Consider the following 25468-nt stretch of genomic DNA (forward strand, 5'->3'; position numbering starts at 1 on the left):
AAGTTTCACCAGTCCCTGAATGAAGAAATTACTCTTCATTTCAGACCTTAATATCTTACCTTCATATCCTGAGATGATAACCACTAAGTCAGCCAGGCAGGCATCCTCCCTACATCCAGCTTGTCCAGATCTGTCAAAATCCCTGAAAGTTTAAGTCTCATTCTTCCAAGTTAGCTAATGCAAACTTCTTGACCTAGTGCTAATTCCTCACCTAGTTCCTCACCTTCAACATGTTCTTGGTTCTTTAAGATTTGCGGAAAATTACTTGTATCCTCTTTGATGGAGACAGAATTAAAGCATTTGTTTATGTTCTCTGCCATTTCCCTGTTGCTTATTATGAACTATAGAGCTCTATATAGTTTTTAACTATAGAGCTCTGCATTTGACACTGACTTCTTTCTATTTATATATTTATATATGCCCTTATTATCTACTTTTATATACCCTGCATTTACTCTCATATTCTTTTTATTGCTCTCTTAATAAACTCATTTGTTCTTTGCCAAAACCTAAACTCCCCTCCCAAAACTTCAGACTTGCTTCTTCATTAGGTATTTTAATGACTTGTAATTTCTCTTTTAGCTCACTGTTTGTTTTGTATTTTTACACCAACTGAGTTCATGACCACGGAAGCTCTTGTATTTGTTCTATAAATGTTAGCCTTTACCTAATCACTGTCATGAATATTAATATAGCTTCCCAGTCATAGCTAGTTCACATCCTCATACCTTCATTTTTTTGTTAGATTTAAGCTCCTGCTTTCAGATTAAACTATTTCACTCTCCACCTCAATGAAGACCTCTGTCACTCCTCACTATTACAAGACTACATGCTACAAGATTATGAATTACATTTGTAGAGACACAGCACAATAATATGCCCTTCCAGCCCAATGAATACCCACCGCCCAATTACACCCATTTGACCGATTAACCGACTAACCTGTATGACTTTGGACTGTGGGAGGAAACCGGAGCACCGTGAGGAAACCCACACGGTTATGGGGAAAAGGTACAAACTCCTTACAGACAGCAGCAGAAATTGAACCAGGATCGCTGGCACTGTAATAGCATTACACTCACCGCTACGCTATCCTGCTGCCCCAATTAATCTTCTCACTGCACAGTACCCTGTATAGAATAATCTGCTCCCTAGCTGACTGATCAATGTGCTGGCTGAATAATTCATCCAGCCACTTTACCTGAATTCCTCCTCCTTAGCTTTATTGCTGATTTGGTTTGGCCAGTTCATAATATTCTTGCTAGGTGCATTTTTAATTTATTTTTTGATCCCATCCCTGTTGGGTGGATACCTATAGACAACATTGTCTACTGCCTCTCAGGGCTTCTTAGCTCGACACAGACCGATCTTCTTAACTAACATTCTGACTCACTATTGCCACTGAGGATGGGTGGGACTACAACCAGAGGCCTTGGGTTAAGGTGGAAGGTGAGAAGTTTAAGGGGAACATGAGGGAGAACTCCTTCACTCAGGGGGGTTGTGGGAGTATTGAATTCCACCAAAGGTGGTGCATGCGAGATCAGTTTCAATGTTTAAGAGAAGTTTGGATAGGTACACGAATGGTCGGGATTTGGTCCTGGTGCAGGTCAATGGGAGTAGGCAGTTTGAATGGTTTCAACATGGACTAGATGGACCGAAGGGCCTGTTTCTGAGCTGTACTTCTCTATTGCACTGACCTCATCCTTCACTAACAATATCAACTTAGTTTTTATTTTGCCTGTCCTTTCTAAATACCAAATCTACTTGTGCATTTAGCTCCCAGTCCAGGTTGTTCTACAGCCATGTCAGCTCATGAATACAAATGCTTCATGAATTTAGAGACAACAGCTTTAAGTTCATCATTTTTACTTTAGTAAATATCTTAACTTTTTTATTTTCTACTATAGGCCAATTTGTCTGACTACCATTTTTCCTATCTGGACCTAATTGCTAGTGCTTCAATGCTCAGTAATCTCCTGTCACAATGTAGTTATCCTTTCCAAGAATGGCCCTTTCTCATTTAATATTTCATTGTTTGTAACTGATTCCCCAATTATTCTGCTTGTGAGATTAACAAAATAAATTACAGCAATAATATGTTTCGTAGCAATACACATTCTAATCTTTGGGCAACACCTCCACCTCCAGGGAATAGTAATGCTGAGTAGAGTCTATTAAAATGACGGATTGATAAACTTAATTATCACCAAGCCTTCAACTTTTTCTAAACTCTGCAACTAAGAAGGAGAAGGAGTATCAATTTTATTTCGTCATCATCATGTGCCATACTCTGCCGGAGCCTCGGTGACCACTTTCTTCCACTGCGATCTGCCGGCGGTCAAACCTCTTGCATCTCTGGCGGTGAGGCTGGTCCACTTCTTGATGTTGTTGATCCAGGTTGTCCTCTGTCTGCCTCGGGAGTGGCTTCCTTCTACTCTGCCTTCAAGCACAGTGCATTCCAGTGTGTCATCAGTTCTTGAGATGTGTCCAAAATAGTGAAGTTTCCTTTGGATAACAGTTTCCAGGAGTATTGGTTTCGTGCCAGTCTTTTCTAGGATGAAATTGTTGGATCTCCTTTCAATGTATGATACCCTGAGGATCCATCTGTATGTCCACATCTCAAATGCTGTCAACTTCTTTTCATCAGCTGCTTTTAGGATCCATGTTTCACAGCCATATAGGGCTACCAGCCAGACGAGACTCTTGAGGAGGCGTATCCTGGTGTCAGTGCTCACAGATCTATCTTTCCCAATGTCCCAGAGTTTGGTAGTGCTTGTGCGTCCCATTGCTAGCCTTCGCCTTATTTCCTTGATCATTCATTTGGGTTTGCTATATGCATTTACACATCAGGAATTTGCTGTGATGTGTTGGCAAGGCAGGCAGCAAAAAGAAATCAACATTCAACAATTATAAAGAATGAAGAATTATATAGAATAAAATTAGAAATATAGAAATGGAATGAAGTGTGCTTGAATACATAAACTGGTTGGCATCCGTCTGTCTTGAGGGACAATGGGTGATGACGATCATCATCACGAGCCTGGACAAGTCCTGAGCTTGTAATATCCTGAGATGGCCAGTTGTCAAGATCCCCCTCTTGGCTTCACCAGTGTAGTCCAAAGGAAAGCTTCTGAAGCAACACGTTTGGCACCAGCTTGGCTGCAGGAGCTGCTGGAAGGATGTTCAATGACATCCAGCCACCTTAGGGACTCCACTCCGGATTTGCTGTCTGGGTTTACTTCCGTAGTCTTCGTCTCTCCCGAGGCTGCCCACAAGGTAGTGGGGCTATTTACCCATAGCTGGGGATCTGGTTCACATGCACCAGGGTGTGTCCACATGTCAGTGGGCCTGCGTGCTACTTGTGCAAGGGCCAGAACTTCTCCCCGTCCTCTGTAGTTCAGTCCAAAAGTTCAGTTTCCATGTGTTGCCTGTGATGAGGCACTATGTGAGGCTTGTTGGAGAGGTTATGGCAGGGAGGGACTTGCACGTTCAGCTCTCCTGTTCGCGAGACTGCTAGCCAGTGGTGGAAGCCGAACGTAAGAGTGAAAAGTGCTACCCACTGCACTACCACGATAGACACATCGCAACAAACATTTTGACTAGCAGCTTGTATTTACAATGTAATAATCTCAGTAGAAATATCCCAGAAATGTTGCACTGTTCTTAAAAATCAACTGTCTCAAATAAAGTACTTCCTCCTGCAAGGGCTTGTGGAATCAGAATCGGATTGAACATTGCTAGTATATTTCTTGAAATGTTTTGTTTCGTGGCAGCGGTACAGTGCAATATATTTTTTAAAACTATGACTTACAATAATAATATACAGTAGAACAAGTGGACAGCTTTATATCATTCCAGTACATCTACCAGATATGGCATGGAGACCAGCACAGAGGCAACCAAGCTGATGAGAAACAGTGAGGAGCCATCACGACAAAACTCACGGTCAGTGGACAAGATTGTCAAACGGTTCAAGTACTTTGGCGCCATCATCAACCATGAAGAATCAAACCCCGAATTCTTTGCAAGGTCAGCCCAAACAACAGCAATGCTGGCTAAACTAAAACCCTTCTGCAGAGACAATAACCTTGCTCTCAGATCTACGTTGAAGCTCCTGCATGTGCCTGTGCTCTCCATCTTCAGGCAAATCATGGACTTTGACAGCAGAACTGCAGAAGAAGATCCAGGTAGTAGAAATGAGATGCTTCAGAAGGCTCCTCGGCATCTCCTATACTGACCGTGTTTCAAACAATGAAGTACAACGAACCATCAGCCAGCTCGTGAGATGCTACAAAGATCTACTGTCCACAGTAAAGAAGGGGAAACTGAGATGGTGTGGCAACATTACAAGATCAACTGGACTCTCAAAGACCATTCTTCAGGGAACAGTGCAGGGGAGAAGAAAAAGGGGCAGACAGAGGAAGAAATGGACTGACAACATTGCAGAGTGGACCGGAGAAAGCTCTGCCACAATGCAGAAACTCGCTTGCAACCGTGAAAGATGGATTCAACTGGTGCGGTGCTCATCTTTACAAGGCCCCTACAACCAGGGCGGTTTGCGGGATCCGTAACTGCAATTTGTTCTCTATTTCTTTTAAATACATAATTTGTTACTCAGTTAAACAGTAGTTTGTCCTTTTTATACTTTTTACTCATTTCCATGAAACTTTGCCTAATTGGGCCAAAATGTAGTGATCCTGATGTGTCCAGATTAACTGGAATCCACTGTATATATGAAATTAAATTAAGTAAGTAGTGGAAAAAGAGAGCAAAAGAAAATATTGAGATGGTGTGCATGGCTGAGTTCATTGTTCATTCAAAAATCTGGTGGCAGAAGGGAAGAAGCTGTTCCTAAAATGTTGATTGTGTCTTCAGGCTCCTGTACCTTCTTCCTGACTGAAGCAGTGAGAAGAGAGCATGTCCTGGGTAATGGTGGTCCTTAATGATGGACACCACCTTTCTGACCCATCACCTCAAGCTTCTGTCCAACATCATTATAATTATAGGAAAGATGTCAACAAAATAGAGTACAGAGAAGATTTACCAGAATGTTACCTGGGTTTCAGCACCTAAGTTACAGGGAAAGATAGGTCTTTATTCTTTGGAGCATAGAAGGTTGAGGGGGGACTTGAAAGAAGTACTTAAAATTAAGAGGGGTATAGATAGAGTTGACGTGGATAGGTTTTTTCCATTGAGAGTAGGGGAGATTCAAACAAGAGGACATGAGTTGAGAGTTAGGGGGCAAAAGTTTAAGGGTAACACGAGGGGGAATTTCTTTACTCAGAGAGGGGTAGCTGTGTGGAATGAGCTTCCAGTAGAGGCAGGTTTGGTATTGTCATTTAAAGTAAAATTTGATTGGTATTTGGACAGGAAAGGAATGGAGGGTTATGGGCTGAGTGCGGGTCAGTGGGACCAGGTGAGAGTAAACGGACTAGAAGGGCCGAGATGGCCTGTTTTCATGCTGTAATTGTTATATGGTTATATCACAGATGCTTGATTGCAGTGACAGCGGCCACACAGTCTCTAGCCAGCAGAAATAAATGTCTGTCCTCGGAGTCCCACATCCCGATGGAAGGTTGGCATCAGTTTTAGCAATGAGGATGTGGTGAACTACATATACCTGTCTGGACACACCCCCTGCTGACTGCTCCTGTGGCTCCTCCCACAGACCCCTGTATAAAGGCGATTGAGGCCTGGGCCCGGCCTCTCAGTCTCCAGGATGTAGTATGGTGGTCAACCACTGCTTGTTCCTTCTTCCAGTCAATAAAAGCCAATATCTCGCCTTTACGTCTCAGAGAGAGTTATTGATGGTGCATCAGAGGAAAAGCAATTGATGGCCTCTGCGTCTCAGAGGAAAAGCTCCAGAGCTGGACTAAGATCCACAAGTACCAAGCTGACACTGCAATCATCTTTTGCTGGAAGAACTCCTCAGAAATGACCTTCAAGTTGCCTTCAGGAAGTCTTTGAATCGAGACCTTGCAGCTGAATATTAGTTTCCACTTGGTTTTACATAAGGGGATATCACAACAAGTGGCAGTTTCTGTGGGTCAGTGGAATGGAAACTGAATTACCTGCATTTATATCACCAAACTACTTGCTCCAAATGCTTGTGAACTCTTCCCTGAAAAATTAACCGTTTTGTAGTATGTGACTGCAGAGTGGCATTGATATGAATCAGTGTCACATGATATCCCCAGACTGAGCTCATGTAGTGGTGAGTTTCCATGTTTCTGCATGTAAACTCTAAAAATGTAGTTCCTATATTAGTAATTAAAAGTTCAGTAAAATTGAAATATAATTTTGCCCCTTTATTGTCTGTACCTGCACCAACCGAATAAGGGTGTTTTTAAAAGAGAATCACCACATAGTATGCTTACAAAGGGAATATACACATTTTAAAAGAGAACGGAACAATTTTCTTAAATGGGGAGTATAAAAAGAACTTAATGAAGAGGAATTTCTTTAGCCAGAGGGCTGATGAATCACTCGTAAAGCTGTCCAGGGATGATACAGAGAGAAAGCGGGAGAATGGAATTGAGAGAGAATGATAAATCAGCCATGATTGATGGGAAGAACTCAGCGAGCTGAATCTGCTGCTATATTTTTTGCTGTTATGCACTTAAATACAGAATATATGACAATGTTTTTAGAAGAATGAATACACAGTGTTCACAAAAGGAGGAATATAGAGCATTCTTAACAAAAGAACATATATATATACATTCTTAAAATTAGGATAGTCACACTAAGAAACAGTGACACAACAGAACAGAACATCAAAGACTGCAAAGTTGGAATCCAAGGCAGTTTGTTTGTACAAAGATTAATGTTTTTTTAAATAAATAGAAGTAATGTAATAATATTAATTATTCTCCTTGCAGAGCCACAGTTCGCCAAGGAACAGGACCTGTTCTCCAGCATTAACAGCACGAGAATCAGGCTGAACCTCATTGGCTGGATTGATGGTGGCTGCCCCATCACTATGTTTACCCTGGAGCACCGGCCTTTTGGGACCACAGTCTGGACCACCGCACAGCGCACGACACTGTCCAAAGCCTATATCCTGTATGACCTGCAGGAAGCCACATGGTATGAGCTGCAGATGAAGGTGTGTAACAGTGCTGGCTGTACAGAGAAGCAGACGGAATTTGCAACCCTCAACTATGACGGGAGTAAGTACTTCATGGACTTAAGGAACCATGCACTGGTTCCTCGTGTGGTTTCCTTGTCCAGAGGCAAACTTATTATTCAGATACCAATCATACAGGAGCTATTACAGTCAGCGTTCCCCCTAATTTGTTTTTACTGCTGCATGGACGAACCATTGTTCTGAGAAGGAAATTTTTACATGGCCTGAAAACTGCGCTTAGCACTTAATATAAGTAAAATCCCAGCTACACGGCCACAAAGGCTACGTGTACAAAACCATTTCAGTTGCTCTGCAGCCATCCACCCGCACAGCTCAGAGGGAACAGTGATTGTAGTTGTTGAAAAGGACTGGTTCTTGGAGACCTAAGCCGATGCAGCATGTCTTCTATAGTTGTACTTTGGATTTATAGACTTTAACCTCCTATCAAAGTCCAAAACCATTTTTTTCATGTCAAGGCATGTTTAGAAATGTATAATGAAATGAGAACCCTTCAAATCAAACCTCCAGGCCAAGATATAATGGATTCTTCCATGCGACAAAGGAACAAAGTTCATCCTTGTTACTGACCAATCACAGAGTCAGAATCAGAATCAGGTTTATTATCATCGGCATGCGACGTGAAATTTGTTAACTTAGCAGCAGCAGTTCAATGCAATACATAATCAAGCAGAGAGAGAGAAAAAATAATAAATAAAATAAAACATAATAATAAATAAACAAATAAATCAATTATGTAATAAATGTTTTAAAATGCACAAAATCTGAAATATTGTATATTAAAAGAGGAAGCTTCAATGTCCATTTAGGAATCGGATGGCAGAGGGGAAGAAGCTGTTCCTGAATCGCTGAGTCTGTGCCCTCAGGCTTCTGTATCTCCTACCTGATGGTAACAGTGAGAAAAGGGCATGCCCTGGGTGCTGGAGGTCCTTAATAATGGATGCTGCCTTTCTGAGACACCGCTCCCTGAAGATGTCCTGGGTACTTTGTAGGCTAGTGCCCAAGATAGAGCTGACTAGATTTACAACCTTCTGCAGTTTCTTTCGGTCCTGTGCAGTAGCCCCTCCATACCAGACAGTGATGCAGCCTGTCAGAATGCTCTCCATGGTATAACTATAGAAGTTTTTGACTATATTTGTTGACATGCCTAATCTCTCCAAACTCCTAATAGAGTATAGCTGCCGTCTTACCTTCTTTAAGACTACATCAATATGTTGGTACCGGGTTAGATCCTCAGAGATTTTGACACCCAGGATCTTGAAACAGCTCACTCTCTCCACTTCTGATCCCTCTATGAGGGTTGGTATCTGTTCCTTCGCCTTATCCTTCCTGAAGTCCACAATCAGTTCTTTCGTCTTACTGACGCTGTTGTTGTGGCACCACTCCACTAGTTGGCATATCTCACTCCTGTATGCCCTTTCGTCACCAACTGAGATTCTACCAACAATGGTTATAACATCAGCAAAGTTTTAGATGGTATTTGAGCTATGCCTAGCCACACAGTCATGTGTATATAGACAGTAGAGCAGTGGGCTGAGCACACACCCGAGGTGCGCCAATGTTGACTGTCAGCGAGGAGGATATGCTATCACCAATCTGCACAGATTGTGGTCTTCCGGTTAGGAACTCAAGGATCCAATTGCAGAGGGAGGTACAAAGGCCCAGGTTCTGCAACTTCTCAATCAGGATTGTGGGAATGATAGTATTAAATGCTGAGCTATAGTCGATGAACTGCATCCTGACGTAGGTGTTTATGTTGTCTAGGTGGTCCAAAGCCGTGTGGAGAGCCGTTGAGATTGTGTCTGCCATTAACCTATTGTGGTGATAGGTAAATTACAATGGGTCCAGGTCCTTCCTGAGGCAGGAGTTCAGTCTAGTCATAACCAACGTCTCAAAGCATTTCATCACTCTCGATGTGAGTGCTACTGGGTGATAGTTATTAAGGCAGCCTACATTATTCTACTTAGGCACTGGTATAATTGTTGCAAGTGGGAACTTCTACCCGGAGCAGTGAGAGGTTGAATACTCCCGCTAGTTGGTCGGCATATGTTTTCAGAGCCTTACCAAGTACTCCATCTTCTGCCTTGCGAGGGTTCCTTCTCTTTAAAGACAGTCTAAAATCGGCCTCTGAGACAGAGATCACAAGGTCATCAGGTGCAGCAGGGATCTTCACAGCTGTAGTTATATTCTCCCTTTCAAAGTGGGCATCTGGTTGTGAAGCATCGCTGCCATTCATACTACTGGGTTTCACCTTGTAGGTGGTATAGAGACTCCCATTGACAGAATAAGCTCTCTCTAAATGAGAGACTGTCTCAGTTGAAGAAAACTGAGTCTGGTTTGGATGGGAATATAACAAGATTCATGATATATATGGACACAATCTTTCAAGTGTGGCCTCATCAGCCTGTTACACAACCGCAGCCTAACTCATATGCTGAACCTGGCCCAAAATGCCCACTGTTTATTCATTTTCATAGATGCTGTTGGATCTCCAGCAGTCCATATGTGTTGCTCTGGATATCCAGCATCTCTAGAATTTCTCATGTTTATACTTTTGATGGCCTGACTATGAATATTGGCATGTCAAGGGTTTTTTCTACCATCCTGTCTACCTATGGCACCACATTTAGGGACCATGTATTTGTACTCGTTCATTTCTCTATTCTACAACACACCCCCAGGGTCCAACTTTTCACTGTATAAGCCTGATTTGTCTTCCCAAAATGTAGCACCTCACACTTTTCTGAATTAAATTCTGTTTACCATTTCTTGATCCACTTACGTAGCTGACCACTGTAATTCTTGATAACTATCTTCCCTGTCTATGAAACCACCTACTGAGAGGGATAGTAAATCAGCCACGATGGAATGGCTATGCAGACTCAATGGGCTGAATGGCCTAATTCTGGTCATTAGGCAATTCAATATGTATATAAAAATGAGAAATACTGCAGATGCTGAAAATCCAAAGCAACACACACAAAATGCTAGTGGAACAGCAAGTCAGGCAGCATCTATGAAAATGAATAAAATTCTGACTTATGGTTTTATGGTCCATTTTGAAGTCATATACAATGACTTGAACAGTGTATTCTCTTATGAATTGTTGACACAGATGACAAATAACAATAGATTGAACACCCACCCCTGAGGGACACCACTAATCATGGGCCTCCAGTCTAAAAAATAATCTTCCAACATCATCCTCTTTTTTTACCCAAACTCCCCCCATCTTCTTTATAGGGCCCCTGCCCCCTTCCTCTTCAGTCCTGACGAAGGGTTTCATCCCAAAACATTGACTGTTGTTTTCCACGGATGCTGCCCGACCTGCTGAGTTCCTCCAGCTTGTTGTACGTGTTGCTTTGACCGCAGCATCTGCCATGTACTTTGTGTTTATCATCCTCTGTTTCCTACCTTTAAGCCAATTGTGTGTCCAGTTAGCAAGCTCTCCCTGGAGTTCTTGTGACCTAAATTCCCATAGCAGCCTACCATCTAAACCTAAGCAAACTCCTTACTGAATTCCAGATAGACCACATCTAATACCTTGTCCCCATCTACCTTCTTAGTTGTTGTTTTTTAAATCAAATTTGTGAAACATAATCTCCCATGCACAAAGCCATGCTCGCAGTTCCTCATTAATTCTGTCTTTCCAAGTGAATTATATTTTATCCGTCAGAATCTCCTCTAGTAACTGGTCTATAGGTCTCAGGTTTTTCTTTGCAGCTCTTCTTAAATAAAGACATAACATTAACCAGTCACCAACCTCTGCCAACAGATGATGACACTGAATAGACAAGAGGTGAGAACCGGCATCTAGCAAGGCACATCCCTCCAGTAAGGATAGATGCCCCCTCACCCCTAGCCACACTGTTTTGTCTCAGTTGATCACCATGTACTAACAATCTGTCCATGTAATCTAGGATCTTCAAGATGTTGTGAATAAGTAAAACTATATAAGGAATGGATTGTCTTGTGTGCCATTAGGCCTGGAGGAAAAGTATTTATTGTAATATTTAAATCGTCTTGGATTGCAGCCAACATACTCTACTATAACAGTGCTTTTTTTTATCCTGTGTAAGATCATTTTACCAACACTCAATGTCTTGGCAGAAGCTCTGATGTTGACACTGATTTCTGTGCTCCACGTGACTAAAAATCTGTTCTTTTTGGCAGTGCGTAACTATTCAAAATCTGATTTAACCATCTTGTTACCTCAAAGAAAGAAAGTAGCCTTAAAAATCAATAGACCGTGGTCTGCTGGGTAGATGGGGTCATAAAGAGAGGTATTACGTGGGGAATAACAGGAGACAATCAAAAAGACTGTATCGAGGAATAGAGATCCATAAATCCTTGAAAGTGACATCACAGGTAGATAAGGTTTTCAGGAGAGCTTTTGACACATGGCTTTCATAAATCAATGCAATGAGTATAGATGTAATGTTGAAGTTGTATAAGACATCACTAAGGCAAAATTTGGAGTATTTTATAGAATTCTTCTCACCTACTTACAGGAAAGATATCAATAAGATTAAAAGAGTGCAGAGAAAATTTGCAGGAATGTTGCTGGACTGGAGAACCTGAGTTATAGGCGAAGATGTAAAGGTTAGGACTTTATTCCCTGGAGTGTAAGAGAATGAGGGGAGATTTAATGGAGGTGTATAAAATTATAGGCAGTATAGATATTTTAACCAGAGGGTGATGAATGTGTGGAATTTGTTACCACAGGCAGATGTGGAGGCCAGGTCGTTGGGTGTATTTAAGGCAGAGATTGATAGGTTCTTAATTGGACATGGCATCAAAGGTTATGGGGAGAAGGCCAGGGTATGGGGTTGAGGAGGGGAAAGAAGGATCAGCAGACTCAATCGGCCAAGGAGCCTAATTCTGCTCCTATGTCTTTTGGTAAATGCAAGCAGGCTTTTTCCCCTGAGGTTGAATGAGACTGGAACTAGAGGTCATAAGTTAAAGGTGAAAAGTGAAATATTTAAAGGGAAGCTGAGGGGGAACTTCCTTCCTCGGAGGGTGGTGTGAGCTGCTCAGCAGAGTTGATGGGTGTGGAGGTCTGAATGCAACACTTAAGAGAAGTTTGAATAAGTGCATTGATGAAAGGGGTATGGAGGGCAATGGTCGATATGTGGTTTGATGTGACTATTTAGAATAACAATTTGGCATGTAGTTGAGCCAAAGTGCCTTACTTCTCTATGAATCTGATGTTATGTAAGGAGACTTTTAAGATTGTGCTATTTGAGCTCTGCTATAACAGTGCATCCACATATTATTAGGCAGTGGTGAGCCATTACCAGCCCCATATTACAGGGAAGCAACATTTCTTGATATATTACAGACTATTGACCTCCTACATACTGCAGCAAAATAACAGTGCCTTATATATTACAGGTAGATTGCACAGCAATACACAGCAGGTCAGAATTTCCTCAAAGCTGTTCACCTTCCATTAATTCAATGGCAATGCACTGGAAACTCCATCTGTGCACAGTAATCTGATTTGTGCTGATGACTTAGGACAGGTAATGAGGAAATTCACCTCCCTCCCTTGTGTCCCAGTGGAAACATTCACGGGCAACAGTAGGCTGCCTAGTAGGAAACTCGTATGTATGATAGGATCTCAGCATTCTCTGTGTTATTTAGAGGTTTGCTTGATTATTTTCCTGACAATCTTATTATTCCTTTTCCTTAGTGAGAGTGGAATGTCAGATAACGTAATTGGACATAAATTGTGCACTGTTCTCATCCCTGTAGTTCAGTTCTTTTGGGCAGATGGGGCTCATCAGCTGTGTTTGGCAGTTGGTCTCGGAGAAGGAAAACTCTGATCTCAAACCTCTGCTGCCTTGCCGAGATCCCACTTTGGGAGTAAACCCCCAAGGAAAAATATAGAGCTGGAGTTCCTAAGGCAGTCCTACGTTGAATTCAGTGCTGACTGACAACTCCTACAAAGCCACTGGTCAAACTGTAATGGTCTCTCCCATTCCTTTGGATTCATCATCCACATGGAGAGGGGGAGCCTGCTGCCTAGGTAAAAGCTTGCTCTCCATATTGTACTGCCCTGGCTTGCGTATCACATAGACAGCTGGAATGTAATATCCATGGTTGACCACAGCCAACAAAAGGATTCATCCAGTTCAATTCTTTAACATTTGAGATGTACATGATTTTAACTTTTACTGAGGATGAGGAAATGTTCTGTAAGAAGAGGTCCAGTTAAGTGTGAATTAAACGGTCTCTTTGTGGCCTGGAATAAACAGGTCTTTTTGTCCCGTAAGGCTTCTGAGACAACTTCCACATGGACACTAACAGCACTGACTCTTCAGACTCTGAGTCGGATCTCCTCCTGTGCATTCTAGACTACTTTAACTCAGAAATCTTCCTTCGATTCATTGAAGAGGGTTCCAGGCACTTTAAACTAGGACAGTGTGGAAACATTCATTCCCACTGCCCCAAAGTTCTCTTCTCCTTCTCATAGTCGTGCGTCACCTCATGCTGGAGATTATTTCCTCAATATGGGCATAACTTTAAGGTGTTTAGAGAAAAAGGAATGTCAGAGGTAAGCTTTTTTTAACCAGATAGTGGTAGGTGCATGGATTAAGCTGCCAGGGATGGAGGTAGAAGAAGATATATATTAAAGGTATTTCAGAGACTCTTCGATTGGCACATGGATGAAATAAAAATGGAAGGCCAGGTGAGAAGAAAAGGTTAGATCAACTTTGGAGAAGGTCAAAGGGTTGGCACAACATGGTGCACCAAAGGGCTTTACTGTGCTACATGTTTACTGTGTTACATGTTCTACATCAGTAAGAGGTTATTGTTGCACCATTTCTCATTCACACCCACTCATCAGCAACCTCCACATACACCCACTCTCATCATTTTCCCTTCCGCATACTCTCACATCTGAGCCCCCCCCAGCATCATTGAAGTCAGTCCCATCTAATTTGGTTCACCCCACTCAACTTCAAAGAGCAGCTGAGATCTCTGAATAAAGGAAAGGTTTTGGAATCAGACAATGTGGTATACTAATCTGTAGAATTAGCCATGCTCTAGCCAAGCTGTTCCAGTAAGATCACAAGACAATAAGAAATAAGAGCAGAATGGAGCCAATCGACACATCAAGTCAGCTCCACCATTTCATCATGGCTGATCCATTTCCCTCTCAACCCCATTCTCATGCCTTCTCCCTGTAACACTTCACACTCTGACTAATCAAGAACCAATCAACCTCTGCCTTAAATGCCCCCAGTGACCTGGCCTCCACAGACACCTGGGTCAAAGAATTCCTCAGATTCAATAGTACAGTTATAACTCTGTCATCCATCCAGCATTTTGGAAAATCACCTAAGTATAATAATTCCTAGAGAACAGTATAAATCCAGTCTGTCTAATTACGGTGCCATCAGTCTATCCTCAGTAACGCTGCGGCCCAGTAGTGTGGTGGTTAGCACAATCACCGACTGGGGTTTGATTCTCAGCGCCATCTGTAAGGAGTTTGCGCTGTCTGGGTTTCCTCCCGCAATCCAACCATGTCCGATTGGGGTTAGGGTTAGTAAGCTGTGGGTCTGCTATGCTGGTGCCAAAAGCATGGCGACACTCTGCTCCCAACACATTGATTTGATTTGCCAAGAATGACGCACTGTCATTCGATGTACTGAACATCTGACAAATAAAGCTAATCTTTATTTGTATGAGCAGCAACATAATGGTAAGAGTCATCAGTATCACCCCTAACCTGGTCAACAATGTCTGGTTTGAGGTTTTCAAGACTAATTAGCAGCTGACTTTATCCCATCATGGGTTAAAGGTGAAGGGTGAAAGGTGAAGTGTTTAAGGGCAACCTGAGGGTGGAGATTCAGAGAGTGGTGTGAGCGTGGAATGAGCAGAAATCATAGTCATAGAATATTATAGCACAGAAATAGGCTCTTTGGCCCATCTAGTCCATCCTGAACCATTTAAACTTCCTATTCCCATTGTCCTGCACTGAGACAATAGCGCTCCATACCACCATCATCCATGTACCTATCCAAACTTCTCTTAAAAGTTGAAATTGAGCTCGCATGCAGCACTTGTGCTAGCTGCTCATTCCACACTCCCACAACCTTCTGAATGAAGAATTTTCCCCTTACACTTTTCACCTTTCACCCTTAACCTATGACCTCAACCTCAGTGGAAAAGGCCTGCTTGCATTTATCCTATCTCTACCCCTCATTCATGATTTTGTATACCTCTATCAGGTCTCCTCTCAACCTTCTACATTCTAAGGAATAAAGTCCTAACCTATTCGATCTTTCCTTATAACTCAGGTCCTCCAGTCCTGGCAACAGCCTTGTAAATTTTTTCTGCACTCTCTCAACCATACTTGCATCCTCTCTGTAGGTCGGTGACCAACACTGCACACAATACTCCAAATCAGCCCTCACCAATGTCTTATACAACTTCATCACAACATCCCATACATTGATTTATGAAGGCCAAAATCCAGAAGCTTTTGTTACCACCCTATCTACCTGTGATGCCACTTTCAATGAATTATGAACCTGTGTTCCAAGATCCCTTTGTTCTACTGCACTCCTCAGTGCCCTACCATTAACTGTGTAAGATCTGTCCTGGCTGGTCCGACCATAGTTCAACATATTGCACTTGTCTGCATTAAGTTCCATGTGCCATTTTTCAGTTCTTTTTTTCAGCTGGCCCAGATCCTGGTGCAAGCTCTAATAATCTTCCTCACTGTCCACCACACCCCGAATCTTGGTGTCATCTGCAAATGTGCTGATCCAGTTTACCACATTATCATCCAGATCACTGATATAGATGGCAAACAGCAACAGACCCAGCACCAGTCCCTGAGACACTCCACTAGTCACAGGGCTCCAGTCAAAGAGGCAACCATCTACTACCACACTCTGGCTTCTCCCACAAAGCCAATGTCTAATCCAACTTACTACCACATCTTTAATGCCAAGCAATTAAACCCCTTGAAGTTAGGCCCTGGGGAATTATCTACCCTAATTTGTGTCAAGACAGCAAACATCTCCTCCTCTGTAATTTGTATGGGGTCCAAAACCTCACTGCTGCTTTGCCTCACTTTTATAGACTCTGTATCCATCTGCCAAGTAAATACAGATGCAAAAAAATTCACTTATGATCTCTCCCATCTTGTTTGGCTCCATGCAGAGATTACCAGAGGTCCAACTTTGTCCCTTGCAGCCCTTTTGCTCTTAACTTACTTATCTGTAGGATAAGTCCTTTAGGATTCTCCTTCAGCTTGTCTGTTAGAACAACCTCATGTTTTCTTTTAGCCCTCCTGATTTCTTCCTTAAGTATTCTCTTACATTTCTTATACTTCATAAGTACCTCATTTGTTCTTACCTGCCTATCAATCCATGCCAAGCTATTGTTTATGTCTGTCTCAATGCATGCTGGAGAGATTGCTTCATTTGCTGAATTGAACATTGTGCACCCCAATTTCTGTTATTTACAACTGAACCTCTTGACCATGTCTGCATGCTTTTATCCACTGAGTGGCTGCCACGTAATTGGCTGATTAGATATTTGCATTAATGCGCAGGTGTTCAGGTGTGCAATAAACACAGAGTGTACATTTATATACATTAGGAATTTGCTGTGGTGTGTTGGTCAGGGAGTGACATGCAACAAAACAACATCAACATTCAACAATTATAAAGAATTATATAAAAATAAAAAAATAACCTAATAAAGTGAGTTATTAACAGATGGATATGGAACAAAATTTTCATAAATAAATAAATACCAGCAAATATTTACAATGTGAACAGCATTATAAAAAGTGGATTAATTTGTCTACATTGCAGTGTACTGACGGGGATAATAGATAGAGAGGAATGGAGATCGAACTAGAATGATTGATCAGATTAACTGACTAAGGAAGAAACATTTAAAATGCCGTGAAGTTTTTGTTGTAAAAGCCCTATCAATTTCCATAAAGGAGCTTTTGGTGAAGGCAGTTTGCAGGGTGGGTAAGTTGTTTGACTCTCTCTTGTTGTCAAGGACCATTACCCGGCACTTCTGTGAAATGAATGTTGCTTGTACTCTTCATACAAGAAGAGCCAGTGTGATTTGTTTGTAATCTTTGGTTTGACCGCAAGAAACTGCAGAGAGCTCAGCACATCACAGAAACCAGTCTCTCCTCCTTGGACTTTGTCTACACTTCGTGCTGTTTTGGTGAAACAGCCAGCATAGTAAAGACTCACTCCACTCCTGCTACACTCTCCTCCACCCCTTCCTATGAGGCAAAATATACAAAAGCCTGAAAGTATGTACCACCAAGTTTGAGGACTTTTTTGATCTCACTGATAAGAATGAGATGAGGAGGATTTTCTTCCTTCAAAGAGCTTTGTATCTTGAAAATTCTTTACAAAGTAATTTACATTAATGATCTAGTGGGGTGAAGAAGTGTGAAGTTTATGAGTTTGCGATGATAGAAAATTAGGTGGAAAGGTGTGTTGTGAGGAGGAGATTGTGATCCTGCAACAGGATAGAGAGAGATTAAGTGACTGGGAAAGGAGTTGGCAAACGGAGTTTAATGCAAGAAAGTCTGATGTCAAGCACATTGGCAAGAGGAACTGAAAAGTCAGTTATTATCTAAGTGAAGAGAGACTGTATATGAGTGAAGTTCAGAGGAATCTAGGTGTTCTATGGTATAAATTGCAAAAAGTTGGCAGGCATGTCCAACAATTAATTATGAAGGCAAATAACAGTTTGGTCTTTATTGTGAATGTGTTTGATGTTTAAGAATAGGGAGGTTTGTTGAAGTTCTACATGGTATCAGTGAGTCCCATGTGGGAAAGCCATATATGTTTTTTGTCTCCTTACCTTGAAGAAGGTATCTGGGGCATTTCAAAGGACGAACACAGGAAAAAAATCATACACAAAGAGGATTACACTATCAAGGGGTAGAAGACAGTTTTGGTTTGTATTCCGTGGCGTTTAGAAGAATAAAGAGTCACCTTATTCAAAGTTCAAAGTAATGTTATTATCAAAATATATATATGTTACCACATACAATCCTGAGATTCATTTTCTTACGGGTACGCCTAGTAAATTCAAGTAACATAATAGAATCAATGAAAGACCGCATCCAGCAGGATGGAGAAACAACCAATGTGCAAAAGACAACAAACTGCAAATAGAATAGAAAAAGAAAGAAAGTATAATAATAAATAAACAATAAATATTGAGAACATTAGATGAGGAGTCCTTGAAAGTGAGTCCATAAGTTATGGGAACAGTTCAATGATGGAGTGAGTGAAGTTATCCCCACTGGTTTAAGAGCCTGATAGTTGAGGTAATAACTGTTCCTGAACCTGGTGGTGTGAGTCTTGAAGCTTCTGTACTTTCTTCGTGATGGCAGCAGTGAGAAGAGGGTAGACAGGTATGATCCGAAGAGATTCCAAGAGACTGCAAATAGTGGAATCTGGAGCAAAGAGAGCAAGTGCTGCAGGAACTAAATGGGTCAAGCAATGTCTTGGAGGTAAAAGAATGATCAACATTTTGGATCGGATCGCTACATCAGGACTGAAAATGAACAAGTTCAGAGCGATCCAGGTACTGTCCTGATGTAGGGTCCTGACATAAAACATTGCCTGTCCTTTCGCCTCTACACATTCTTCCAGCAGTTCATTTTTTATTCATAGGGGTAGGTGTTAAAATGTTTTTACAAGTGGGAGAATCAAAGCCCAGAGGCAAACCCCTAACATGTATTTCTCAAAAGTCATTGAAGACTGGTGAAGTTCCTAAGGACTGAAAATGGGCTAACGTTCTGGTCTTTAAAAGGGTGACCACACTGACCCTGGTAACTATAGACCACTGAGCTTAATATGTACTGTAGGTAAGATAATGGAAACATTAATAAAGAATGAGATGGAAAAGCAGATGATATGAACAGGTATGTTAGCAGAAAGCCAACATGAGTTCAGAAAGGGGAAATCACACTGGAGTTCAATGAAGAGGCAACTAAAATTTATGATAACAATAGAGCGGTTGATATCATTTACTTTGACTTTCAAAAGGCTTTTGACAAGGTATCCCACAAGAGGTTAATAATCAAATTACAGGAGGTAGGGATTCAGGGTAAACTGTGTGAATGGGTGGGAAGAGGAATAGTCCAGGTAGCTGTGAGAGTCTGTAGACTTACAGTAGATATCAGTAGATAGGCCATCTCCAGAGATGGAGACAGAAAGATCAAGAAAGGGGAGGGAGGTGTCAGAAATGGACCAGGTAAATTTGAGGGCAGGGTGAAAGTTGGAAGCAAAGTTAATGAAGTTATGGTGAGAAGATAATTTTCACATTTAGAAGATGTTAAAAGTGGGGTTCTGCAGGGATTGGTTTTGGGGCTGCTGCTGTTTTTAATTTACATTAAAGATCTGGATAACAAATAAACCAGTAAAGTTTGCCGATGACACAAAATTAGAGGAACAGGCTGAAAGCATTCAGGCAGTAGAATCAATACAGTTAGATCTAAACAAAATCCAGATGTGGACAGATAAATGACAGATCAAACTTAATGTAAGTAAATGTGAAGTATTACACACAGTAAGTAAAAATACTATATATAAATATACAATGGAGGGCCTTCAGTTAGAAAGTGCACTGTATGAGAAGGTTTTGGATGTCTTGGTAGACTCATCATTATCATCTTCCAGACAATGCACAGAAGTGATTCGGAAGGCTAATAGAATGTTGGGCTATATAATGCACTTGGTGGAGTTCAAGTCTAGAGACGTTCTCCTTAAGCTGTATACTGTATTTGTGAGGCCACACCTTGAGTACTGTGTACAATTTTTGTCTCCACAATGTGTGAGGGATGTAAAGGAACTGGGAAGAGTTCAGAGAAGGGTGACTAGACTCATTCCAAGTCTGCAGGGTATGAGCGATGAAAAAAGATCGAAAGAATTAAATCTTTTTAGCCTTAGTAGACAGAGAATCTGAGGAGACATGAAAGAAGTGTTCAATATCATTAAGGGTATAAGTAAGGTGGATGCCAGCTGCACCTTCAAAATCAATACATCAATGAGGACATGGGGACATAGCTGGAGACTGGTTAAGAGGAGATTTCTGACTAACATCAGGAAGCATTTATTTACACAGCGATTTGTGGACACATGGAACAAACTACCTAGTTGTGTAGTTGAGAGTAGTACCTTAGAGACTTCCAAATCTAAGCTCAATAGTTATTTCAACGCACTGTGTGAATGGAAAATCTTCAGGCTTTGTTGGACAGACTGGCCAAAAACTTTCTAATATTTCTAATGACAAAATAAAGGACCAGTCATTTAAAACTGAGATATTTGAAGAATTTCTATTCTGAGAGTATAGTGAATCTCTGGTCTTCTTTGTCCCAGCTGTGATGAGGGTGGCTCTCTGTAAGGCAGAGACAGTTAAATATTTGAAAGTTCAAGAAAATGAGGGTTCTGGGAACTGGTATAGAACAAGAGTAGAGGGCCACGTAGATCAGACATGATCATATTGAATGGGGTTGAGGGACCAAGTACCCTACTCCTATGCCTATTTCTTTGTGTAGTTGTTACTATGAGGCAGACAGATCATTGAACCATTGGAGATCAGCATTTATGGGTTCAGGTACTTAAAAATGAAACTGAGGCAAGTGATGATGCCAGCAATGGTTAGCCAACTGTGGGCTCCTGTAGCAAACCTCTGCTCCCGTTTCTTATCCTTTTACATTGCTTGGACACATTCTGTACACAATGTGGGCACTTTATGTTGGCACTGGAATGTGTGGCAACACTTACGGGCTGCCCTCGGCACATCCTTTGTTGTTAAGGCAAACGGCACGTTTCACTCTGTGCTTCGATGTACAGATGATATCTGAATCGTGGGTCCTGCTGTCAAAATAGATGTAAGACTGTGTGAAAATTTCTCCGTGAAAGTTCATGCTCAACCACTTCCAGGAACAACTGTAATGACCACATCATACACACAAGAGGTTCCGCAGATGCTGGAAATCAGAGCGACATATACAAAATACTGAATGTCAGGCAGAATAAACAGTTGACATTTTGGGTCTGTACACCTCATCAAGACTCAAATGTCCTGATAATGGTAATTCAGTGACAAAAAAACCTGATAAATGAGCTTGAATCAATAAAGTTCCCAGTTTAAGCTATAAGACATGTTCACATGTTTGGTAAATTATAGGCAAGTCACGCTCCATGTGGTTATTACAGTGATATATTAAATACAATGAAAATAACAAAATGTTATAAATGTAGATCAGTAGGGACAATATGTATTTAAATGATCACTATTGAAAACATGTACAGGAGCACTTCTCATATGCTTTCAATGGAAAGATATCTTCAGACTCTATCTATTAAATACTGTTTATTATCGTGTGTTCCTATGGCAACCAGGAATGAAACTAAATTGTCTTAAATGCCAATACATTTGCAATGCTGCTTAAGTATAGAGCTCTTGAGAATATGGTTTAATTCTGCCTATAAATCATACAACTCGTAGGTTTTTACCTTACTTGAGTCAACCTAACATATTATCTCAATTTTAAAGCACTTTGCAAATCTTTTTTTTTAATGTTAAACAAAACACTGTAATGTGGCTATTAAAATTTTCAGGTATGGTTGATGGAGCACCACCATAGTGATGTCAATGTATGTCAACAAAAAATTACCCCCCCCAAATTAATGAAGTCTCAAAGACCAGATGTAACTGTGGTGTGAAATCAGCTTGAGTAACTGGCAGACATTTTATTCACTTCAGTGAATTCCATTTTGCTGCTACTCAGTTGGTGGTCTGACTTCTGAGCAACCTTGGAAGGTCTATCAAATGCAGAAGTTTAAAGCATTAACAGGAATACTTTCAGTGGGTCTTTGCTTTCATAAATCCTGGGACCGTTCATTGTTTGGCCAGTTTGGCAGAGTTGCGTAGAGCATGGGGTGAATAAAATGGGATTTGTATAAACAGTGATGGGCGTGGAACGTGGTGGACCATAAATTCCACTGCTAGACTGTATGGCACCATGAAATGAAAATTAGTACTTTAGGATAACCAAGGACGATTCTCTCTGCCCAACATTCTAGGATGATAGAACACGGCTGTAAGTCTTAAGGTTGAGATATGAACTGCCAATCTTCTGATCTGTTGGCACACAAGAGATGCACATGGAAACAGACTGATCTTCCATTCAGATTAGATCACACATCATCTGCTTACAATGCACCTTTCTTCTATATTAGGACAAGAAAGAATTTGTGTGACAGAATTCTAGGGCAATAGTGTGCTGGATTACCACTACCTGATTTTAATTCCAAAGACTCCACTCTCCATTGTAAAGTTAAGCTCCACTTTCACATGCCTATCCTTGGGATTTGCCCTTCACTGAAGGGGGGTATCCTGAGGTGTTTCTGCAGCGTGACAAGTTTCTAAATCAGGAGTTCCTAACCTGGGGCCCATGGACTCCTTGCATAATGGCATTAGTCCATGGCATAAAAAAGGCTGGGAACTCCTGTCCTAAATGGAATTATTTCTTCACAATGTATTGGACTTTCTAAAAGAAAAATTGCTATTATATACCTCAGTAATTAATATTGTGACTTCAATTACACAGGCACAATTCCACCATTGATTAAATCAGTGGTTCAGACTGAGGATGGAATGGCAACCAACGAGGAGCTGAAGATGTTGGTGACAATCTCTTGCATCCTTCTAGCTGCCCTGCTTCTTTTTGCCCTGCTGCTTGTGGTCCGAAGGCGCCGGAGGGAGCAACGCCTGAAGAGACTGCGGGGTAAGAAGCCATTCAGAAAGCTCATTGTATGCTTAAAGATTAGCCCATCATTCCTTATACCGGTTTATAATTCTCTGCATATGATCTCCCCTATCTTTGTAACGTCCACCTGTCCTGAACCATCTGAAATAGAGTCAGAGAACACTACAGCACTGAAAGAGGCTCTTCAGCCCATCTAGTCTCTGCCAAACTAATAATCCTCTGGCAGCTCATTCCACACTTTCATTTCCTTCTGAATAAGGAGGCTCTACCTCATGTATTCCTTAAACATTTCACCCTTCACCCTTAACCCATAACATCTGGTTCTAGTCTCACCCAACCTGTTTGCATTTAACCTATCCCTATCCCTCATAATTTTGTATATCTCTATCAAATCTTCCCTCAGTCTCCTACGCTCTAGGGAATGAAGTCCTGAACTATTCAACCTTTCCCTATAACTCAAGTCCTTAAGTTCTGGCAACATTTTTGTAAATTGTCTCTGCACTTTTTCAATCTTACTGATATTTTTCCTGTAGGTAGGTGACCAGAACGGACCAAGTCTTGTGTCTCCTTCAGTCCTGGGCTTTAGCATGATCCTAATTTCAAACCCTCACCTCTGTTTGCTCTCCATTCAGGGACCTGAGCCTCAAGACATGGGATTCTCCCCCAACATCTCTCTTCATCCCAGTCTCCCACTTTCCATTTCATCTTATGTCTCCTGGTTGCACAGCTTGATAAGGTGGTACAGAAGAGATATGGCATGCTCAAGCACAAGAGATTCTGCAGATGCTGGAAATCCAGACCAAAACACACAAAATGCAGAAGAACTCAGCAGATTAGGCCATGTCTATGGAGGGAAATGATCTGTCAATGTTTCCGGCCAAGACCCTTTATCAGATAGTATCACAATATAGTATTGAACTCAAGAGTCATAAAGTTATGTTGCAGCTTTAAAAAATACATCTGGAGAATTGCATTCAGCTCCGATTGCCCCATTATAAAAAGCAGAGGTTTTGGAGAGGAAGTGGAAGGGGTTTCCCAGGATGCTGCCGTGATTAGTCGCTATATACTATAAGGACAGGCTGGACTAGTGTTCTGCCCTTTCAGGTGTCAGAGGCTGAGTGCAGACTTGATAGAAGTTTACAAAATAACAAGAAGCTTAGAAAGCATTCTCACCTGGTATCATTTTCCCAGGGTCAAAATTCTAAAACTAGGGGGCAATGCATTTAATGCGAGAGGGTGGAAATTCAAAAGGGATAGGCAGAGCCTGTGTTTTTTACACTAAAAGTGATGGGTGTCTGGAATGCCAGGGGTGGTAGTGGAGGCAAATGCCTGTCCATATTGGAAAAGCAAAGTTGAGACTTCATAGCAAGTTTATACCAAACAATCCCTAACTTCAAGGAGTCCTTCATGAATTATCCTCCCCCATCCCCAAACAGAGGAACTAGCTTACAATTCAATCTGTTGTTTCTGCAAATTATTTTTCCAATGGTTTGTAAAGCAAGCATTTGAAGGGCTCTTAGGCAGGCTCATCAATATACATAGAATGGAGGGATAAGGACATTATGGAGGCAGAAGAGATTAGTTTGACTTTTAATTCCTAGCTTAATGAGTTTGGCACAACATCATTGGCCAAGAAGCCTGTACCTCAGCTTTACTGTTCCATGTTCTATGATCTACAGTATGTTAATGTTCTTAAATGGCTCACTGCCATAGTCCTAACCTTTCAAATCAAGCCTTCTACAGTCCAGGTTTTAATCCCTTCATCATTAATCAGCCAGCAGCCTCGAGGATTGCATTGCCATCACCATTCCAGTCCTCTCCATCTGTTTCTATTCCTTTGAGATATTCCTTACAAGCTAGCTCCTTGACCAAGAATGCGGAAGTCTATTCTTATAGCTCTTTCCGTGGCTCTGTGTTATATTTGGTTGAATTTTTTATGATATTGCTTCCTGCAGAGATGTTTAATATTCCTAGGGGAGCTTTATGAATCAAATTGCTGTTAATTTTTGTTTATATAATTTGCATAATTTGAATTTTTTTGTCAACAAGTTAAAATCTTAAGCAAGAGAGTGCAAACACCATAGCACAATACACCAAATTTTTTTTTATATATAAATTAAAGATTTGACACCAACAAAATAACATATATCATCTTTTCTTTTAGATGCTAAAAGCCTTGCTGAGATGTTAATGAGGTAATGTATACTGATCTTCTGATATTTTTACATGGTTGAACGATATAGGAATCCACTGTTTTGGCCAGTTTTATGCTAACGGTTATAGCGTGAATCAGTACAAGAGGGCAACATTGAATCGTGTTCTAAACTAGACACAGGTGAAAGCAAGCCATTTCTGTCCGTCCCTTAGTGTCAAGCCATATTTGCAGTCACTACTATGGCACGATAGGAGAACAGGAGAATAGCTGGCATCCGTGTTTAGATGGTTGAGAGATATGGCCTAAAATGGGGATGGCTGAGTTCTCAAATAACCCCAATTAGATTGTAAAGTGTGAGTTGGCCCCCACTGGCAGAGAC

General features: G+C 41.3%; 1 protein-coding gene across 1 annotated transcript in view; it reads left to right on the plus strand.

Moving 5' to 3' along the window:
• Positions 1-25468, plus strand: part of LOC132393479 (cell adhesion molecule DSCAM-like) — a 702534-nt gene that overhangs the window by 638675 nt on the left and 38391 nt on the right. The window contains exons 26-28 of the mRNA XM_059968761.1: positions 6882-7172; positions 22776-22952; positions 25099-25129. Of these exons, the coding sequence (XP_059824744.1) occupies positions 6882-7172; positions 22776-22952; positions 25099-25129 (499 nt within the window). The remainder of the gene's footprint in view (positions 1-6881; positions 7173-22775; positions 22953-25098; positions 25130-25468) is intronic.

This window comes from Hypanus sabinus, chromosome 4, assembly GCF_030144855.1.
Source record: "Hypanus sabinus isolate sHypSab1 chromosome 4, sHypSab1.hap1, whole genome shotgun sequence".
Lineage (NCBI taxonomy): Eukaryota > Metazoa > Chordata > Chondrichthyes > Myliobatiformes > Dasyatidae > Hypanus > Hypanus sabinus.